Source organism: Egretta garzetta, unplaced genomic scaffold (assembly GCF_000687185.1).
Source record: "Egretta garzetta isolate BGI_Z169 unplaced genomic scaffold, ASM68718v1 scaffold389, whole genome shotgun sequence".
NCBI classification, from domain to species: Eukaryota; Metazoa; Chordata; class Aves; order Pelecaniformes; family Ardeidae; genus Egretta; species Egretta garzetta.
The window spans coordinates 209,265-216,528 of NW_009260766.1; the positions used below are offsets into that span (position 1 = coordinate 209,265).

The 7,264-nt window shown below is 46.7% G+C and overlaps 1 protein-coding gene across 1 annotated transcript in view; it reads right to left on the reverse strand.

The window, feature by feature from the left end:
• Positions 1-7,264, reverse strand: part of CAMTA1 (calmodulin binding transcription activator 1) — a 330,506-nt gene that overhangs the window by 36,854 nt on the left and 286,388 nt on the right. The window contains exons 10-11 of the mRNA XM_035901530.1: positions 6,486-6,612; positions 5,563-5,697 (exon numbers count right to left, since the gene is read on the reverse strand). Of these exons, the coding sequence (XP_035757423.1) occupies positions 5,563-5,697; positions 6,486-6,612 (262 nt within the window). The remainder of the gene's footprint in view (positions 1-5,562; positions 5,698-6,485; positions 6,613-7,264) is intronic.

Below are 7,264 nucleotides of genomic sequence, written 5' to 3' on the forward strand. Positions count from 1 at the left end.
TATAAACAAAACAGGCAAGGCCTCCACGCTGGCTAGGAGTCAGTGAAGAGGGGAGGAGGGTGAACAGGAACGTTTGACGTGTACAGCGCAGTTCCTAGGAAGGAACAAGGTGTCCGTGTCCGGTACCAACGCGCAGGCGTTCCCGTGTGCTGCACCCACAGCCCCGTAGCACAGTACAAGATGTTCATCCCTCCCCCTGAAGAGGACCCAAACAGATCATCCTGTATGGTAAAATCCAAGATGTACAGTTAAACACAGAGTCACCTCTACCCAGATGGAGAGAGGAGTGATAAACAGTGCTACTGCTTATGGACATGGACTCCTTTCTTCTACCCAGCACCTCTCACAGCTGGGAAACAACATTTCTAAGGACCTCACCAAAATTGAACACATCTCTCCTACGAGACTGTGTTGGCTGCACCTCATCACATCTGCCTGCTAGAAAGGGCGTCCGGCCCCAGTAAACAGACATCCTCTGTGGATTTTGGCGATGAGCATCTCCCGTCTTGCACGCTTACTACCGCATTACAGGAATCACGTACCTGTCGAACTGTGAAATGCCACAGGTAGCGTGCACACCCTGTGCTGTCATGGGTAACCTGAACGCAGGTGATCCCATCCACCTCCTGCATGCCGAAATGAGAGTTTGGACGCCACAGGTATGGCCATGTCACACTAACACAAGTGAGCCACCAAACCCCCCAGACGTCTTTTATGTTTTCCAGCTGGGAAAGATAGCCAAACCTTGAACTGAGAACCCACCAGCAGCTGAAAGGCCACCCATTATGCTCTCTTGCATCAGTACCATTTACCTTCAGTACCCATCACACCCTTGTCCATCTCATACATGCTCAACTCGTCAGTTCACATATTGCCTGCCCACATTTTTAAGTTCTGTTTGAGCTCCCTATGGCAGTACTTACTCCTCCTTAACCTCTGTCCTGCAGATGCCTAAGTGTAATGCCAAGGAGCACTCATACCAGTCTCCCTGGTCATGTCCCAGGCCAAGGAAACGTGATCTCTACAGATGCTTTTCAAAAGCAGCTGGTGTCCACTGTCTGTAAAAGATCTAACTCATCTGTGGGGTAAAATAAGGAAAATTCAGATTAAAACAAGGGTGGCGGTACATAGTTTGGAAAAGGGTGCACTATCCTTTATAGCGCAGCATAGACCCTGAAAGAGAAAGAAGCCCTTCGGAGGATGGCCACCCAACATGCTGCCCTTTAACTCCTTCTCTGGCACGTTCCTTCGCTTGGCTTGATACAGTCCTATGAACAAGGAGGCACAGAGGGAGACGGTCTCACAATGCCTTCCAGGCATTTGCAGACTGGTCCGTGATCCCCATTGGGCAATACTTGCTCTCTGCTCAGAAAGGTGGGATTTTATCCTTGCCCCAGCTCACTACTTCCATGAGTAGCGATGACTATAAACCGGGCAAGTATTTACTGAAATGTTTTTCTCTGGGAAACACAATTCCCATTGTTTCACTCAAAACCACTCTCCTACTCATCGTATCTCCCCCAGAACCTGAGCCCTACAGGCACTGGTTAAATATTCCTTGAATAATCATAGTTACCTGCCTTTAAAAAAACCTAAACCAGAAGTTGCTCTAAGTGCTTATAAGAAGGAAGTGTGATACATCATACCACTGCTGCTCTCTCCTAGGGCGGTAGCCAGGTGGAAGCAGATCCCACCACGATGCTGCATGTGCACATGCGTGGATCTCATGGCATTCCTCTGTGACAGAAGGTACAGCACTGTCCCCCAGCACGCAGCATCTCTGCTCCAAGCCTGCACTGAGAGCTGCTCAGCATGCAAAAAAGTTTGTGCTTGCTTTTTCCTGCTGGTCACTGTGGAACTCTGGGTTTGCACACTTCGTTTCAGATGCTTCTTTGCTAACCCATCTTTGCTGAGGTCTGGAAACTTCTACAGAGGTGTGATTCCAAGCATGCCTACTATCTCAGCATTAACTGGGAGCTATCCGTACCTGCACGCAGCAATTTTATGTACATATCTATTTTACTTACTGGCTTTGTTTAGACCACATCCTTGACCAGACCACGGCTGAGCTACTACTGTCTGTCCTTTTACATCTGGAGCTCTGCCACAGCCTGTGCAGCACAACCTATTTCTGCAAAGGCATACAACAACTCCACAATTCTCAAGAGGAGCTTGCCAGGAAGTTGAAGCCACTACGCTGCGAGATGGGCATGGTCAGGCACCTAAAGACTTGCCTCCTTAAGAAAGAAACAGAGGCTAAAGGTTTTCAGGTATCTGCAGAACTGAACAAAGGTGGCAGATTAACTTTTGTCTTAATGTAACTGAAAAAACACAGTTCACATATAGGGTGTCTTCATTTTAACGAGATTTGTGGAAGACAACTGTTTATCTAAACTTACGTAGGATGAAAATTGTGTATCCTTTTACTATTCTGTTCTTGGGATACGGCTGACTGTCAACCCTGCACTTCTTGCAGTGGTCATACTAGCTGGCATCAACTGTGTTTTAACAGCATAGTGCAAAGGAACTCAAAGTGTTCCACTGAGTTAATTAAAAAGAATTTTTAAATTCTAGTCAATATTTTGGGACTACAAATATTCCTTGAAATCCTTCCCTCAAGACTATATAACAGGCAGTAGGGCAAGGATTTGAAGCAGGGCAATTCAAGTAAACAGAGAAGACAGGGATTTGGTTATTTATTCTATTGATAGAATCAGCTCATTGTAGCTTATACCTTAGCTAGCTAAGCTAACATTTGTTCTCTAAGAATAAACGGGAAGATGTTGCTGGTCCTTTAAATAAGTGTAATTTGCTCCCTTTGGAGCGCTGTGCATCAAGGCAGAGGCTTCTGATAAGTCATGGTTAGTATAATTATTCAGTCTTTTTCCCTAAAGGGCCTCTGCAATGCAGCGGTCCTTTTACTTTTTTTTTTCCCTCCCTGTTAGCAATGCCCTAGTTTGTTCACTGCTGCAGTCCCCCTCCCTTCCACCATCACCACATCATAACAATCTCTAATTGAGAGCTCGCCTGCTAACCAGGAGCTCCCAGACACACTGCAGGAACACCAGAGACAGCACTCACAGCCACCTTCCACAGCTCCTCCAAATTCACCAGCACTGAGGGAACTCTCAAACGAGGGTTTTAAAGCCTATCCACTTTCCCTGCCATACTGCAGAGATCGCTAACAGCTGAACATCTATCACCTCCATCGTGTCAGCATCAGCTGTACTTCACATGCAACCTGCAGCCTCAGTAGCAGATGAAAAGCACCTGCAGACCGTTCCAATACTCAGAAGTCAAGCAAACTCAATTATAACACTGAACACGAGACCATGTGCCCTTCCTCTTTAAGAGCTATTTCCATTTCTGTTTGCAAGTATCCCCCTACAGTCAAGTCACAAACCTCTCTTTACTCCTGTAATAACCGCAGTGATCTGTCTCAGTTGCCCTCATGTCTACAAACATTGGAAGCAGTGTTGCCCTGACTTCCTTGAAATGTCCCTCTTGTACATGGCACGAGAAACACAGCAGCTATAGGCCAGAAAGCGGAGACAAATTAAACATTTGTGTTCTATGAGGTTACAGGGAGGGGGAGAGCCGGGGAAGGATGCGTCAGTGCTGCTAATACTAACGGATAGCCTTGAACAGCTGCAGATACAGGCACCATGCTACTGAAACCATGCCTGATGCTGCTTTGAAGGAAATTCTATTTTCTTATTTCCCCGCCAACTGTTTCCAAAAGCATCAGCTAAGACTCTGTACACATACACACACTGCTCTGCCAGAATCCAGCCAGAAGTGGCTCCTCCTCACCTGCCCCCGGCGCCCACGTTTTACAGAGGAACTGTGGATGCTCTAAGCAGCAGTGCCAGGGTGCTCCGATTTGACCCACATGACTAGTCCCTAGGCTTACAGCTGCTAATGGTACGGAGAATGCTTCTAATGAATGCTTTAATGAAGAAAGCTTTTCCTGTCAGGGCTTCCCAGACAGAACAAGGAAGCCCACCAAAAACCTTTTGAACACCACCTGCCTACACTGACATGTAGCTGGCCTGAATTAAGCTCAAAACCATTCAGTATTTCTCCAGTTGAACAGTTCTAAGCATTCACCATCTCCATCAAAGACATGCAATAACAACACAATAACATGCTTCAAATCTTTGTAGTGATAGCAGTATTTTAAAAGCATTAAACTAGTATCAAAGGTAACACCCACAGGAGATTTCCCAAAGCACTTGTTGTATTACAGTTACCGTGTTTGCAGCTGACAGACAAAACAGGATGAGGTTAATTGACGAAGGAACAAACTACATTGGAATATTAGCTCATTATTTCTCTTGCTTTCAGTATGGCCCTGTGCAAACAACTACTCCTGAGACTGCTTTTGTGTAACGCTTTGTAACATTAGCTTCTCAGCTATGAAATCTCTGGAGACTAAGGATCTGACCTTACCACATTTGTCTCCTGTATTTAGCAGAGAGAATAGACACTTGGCAAATGGGTCACTGAGCAGCAGCGTTGGGACTTTGCTAAGATTGCACAAAATGCCGTGCCGCAGCAGCTGCCTCCGATGAAGAAAGATGAAAGCCGTACTGCTGGTCCTTTCCCAGCATGTCATACAAACCAGCTCTTCCCCTGTATCTCCTTGCTCTGAGTTGGAAGCTGCATCTCTAGCAATCGCACGCAGGAAGGGAAATGAACGTTTTGGGCTCCTAAGTTCCACCGCTATCCTCTTCATCTTGCTCCTTTATAAAATGCATTTTGGGAGCATAGGGCTACCAGGTAAACCTGAACCTAAAACTTGCATGCACAGAGTGGCCATACAAATCCAGAGCCTGTGTTCCCAGCTGTCGGTGCGACATTTAGGTACCAGAGCTCTGTTCTGACCCATCATGGATTCTTCTGCCAACTGCTTGCCTAAGAGCTAATGCTGTTGAAGTGTCCATCTCATCCCTGCAAAACACAAGGGATGCCCTTACAAGTCTAAAAAGGCTGATTGTGGCTGTTATGTGCCACAGCATGCCTGGGTTGCCATTATCACAGACTGCTCTGGCACTGAGACTCTCAAGTGTTTGACAGAATCTGTATCTATCCTGTTTGGTAAATCCTAGGTAATGAGGTGGGGTGTGGACATCGCAGCAGTGGCTGACTCAAGTCCCCTCATTCCTTAAATTGCCTCACCATCTTCCCACTTTCTGCTTATGTAAATACACATTTTTCTAGACAAGCTCAAGTTTCGGAGTTCTCAGGGAAGACAACTGCAGGGTAGATGCTCCTCTCCTGCTAGGGACTGGGTAGTCCCTGTTTTGGGGAAACAATCAGCTTTCAATTCAGACAAAGAAAACAGTTCTTTGTCTCCCTCCCATCAAATGCAGCCACATCTTGTTCACATCAAAAGAACTGTAAATTTCAGCATGAGGTCTTTGATTAATTGTGCAATGGACCTTCCCCACAGCACACACTTGCCCCTCTATATCCCTCCCTCAATGCCAGGAGCTGCTCCTTTCATTCACAGTCCCACCATTTGGTGAGCTTTAGCAAAGAACATCGCATGCTTCTTACCATCCAAGGACAGCCAGTCATGCTGGGAGGAAGGCAGGGTTGGCAGAGCTCTGGCTTTATATTCAAACACCACAGAATTGGAGATGATCTGATTGTTGAAGGCAACTTGCAAAGTCACGAGCCCAGTGTCATGAGCTAAAAGGAAGGAACATGTGGTAAGACACAGACCTCCCTGCAGAAATGCACGGCTAGGTATTATCCTATTGATCTCCCCGTGTGCCAGGCGGCAGGCAGAGAGCAGATGCAATGAGAGGAGAGGGGGCGTTTGATAATATTTTTGTGACTAGATGACTGTAGAGTCCAAAATGCCAATCTGTATTTTCAAACATGAAGGTCGTAAGCTTAAGAGTCATCTAATGGGTTGTTTTGGCAGGAGGCAGAATCACATGTGTTCCTGAAGAACAACCGGCCTCACTGCATTTCCAGTGGGAAGCTGGGGCCTAACGATGAAGCTAAGTTATTCTGCATACACTTGAAATCATATACTGAGGGCCAGCACTACTGAAAATCTCTGCAGGGAGGCTGGAAGTGTTCTCATCCTGTCAGTTCGAAGGACAAAGTGCAGAGCACAGGCAAATTAAGATTCAGCACAGCAGTGAGTGCACCTCTGAATAACAGTCACTCTTTAAGCTGCTATTTCAAAACTAAAGAACTGCTTAGAATTATTTTAAATTATTTCAAATAATGATTGTAAAGCTAATTCAAAGCTTCTAAATAATATTTGTTGTGATCTGTCGTGATGTATCAAGATCCTAAATTGCTGTTCTCACACTAGATAGGTCAAAGGAAAAGGAAAAGCTTCTCGATGTTTATGCACTACCTTTCACAGTGGGTCTGTGAGTTTACTCAAGACATATACATGACGCTGTTAGGGTAAGAACCTGCTCTGAAACCACCAGCTTCAGGAGAGAGGTGTCCCTTACCTGGGCAGTAGCAGCGCAGTACCCCTGGCTGAATTAAAGATGCAGGCACTGAGATCTGATCAAACAGACAGCTGTAATTATTGCTGGCTTCCTGCCATGGACCAGTAATTAGGACTTTTACTCCTCCCTGTGAGGAAAAGAGAGGGGGAAAAAAAAGCATTACAGAAGCAGCCATCACCAGAGAGGACCATGCACTGAAATGGCTGAATGGCAAAGAGCATCATGAGGACTAACAGAAGTGCCAAGCTAAGACAGATCCTTGGCACCAGCCAACACCAATGCCCCAGTCTCCTGCCATGGTGGGAGAAACGCACATAGCTTTCTATAGTAAAGCATCTTTATTCCTCTTCACTTGCTCTGTTCCCTGCTCCTGCCCATACGCTCAACTCCCACGCTTTGCCAGTGTGACCCTCGCTGCAGACCGCCTGCCCTTCTCTTGGTCACTTGCCAGTTCCAAGACCAGTGATGGCAAACCTTATGGATGCTGTGAGCCAGACATCCTTCCCACCAGGAAGCTCCTGGTAACTTCTGGGTGCTCCATCCTCAGCTCGTGCCCACCATCGCTTCCTCGCTGCTGCCTGCGCAGGCTCCAGGCTTGTCTCCTTGGCATTGAAAAGTGCCACAGGTCAACCACAGCAAGCATGCCGCATGTTTGCCATCACTGCCCTGGCCCCGCTGATGTGGATGGAAGACTGTTTATCGGGCACAGGAGGCGATGCATCGCCTCCGAAGTCACAACTGGAAGCACGAGAGGAGTTGGACCATGAATCTGACAGACC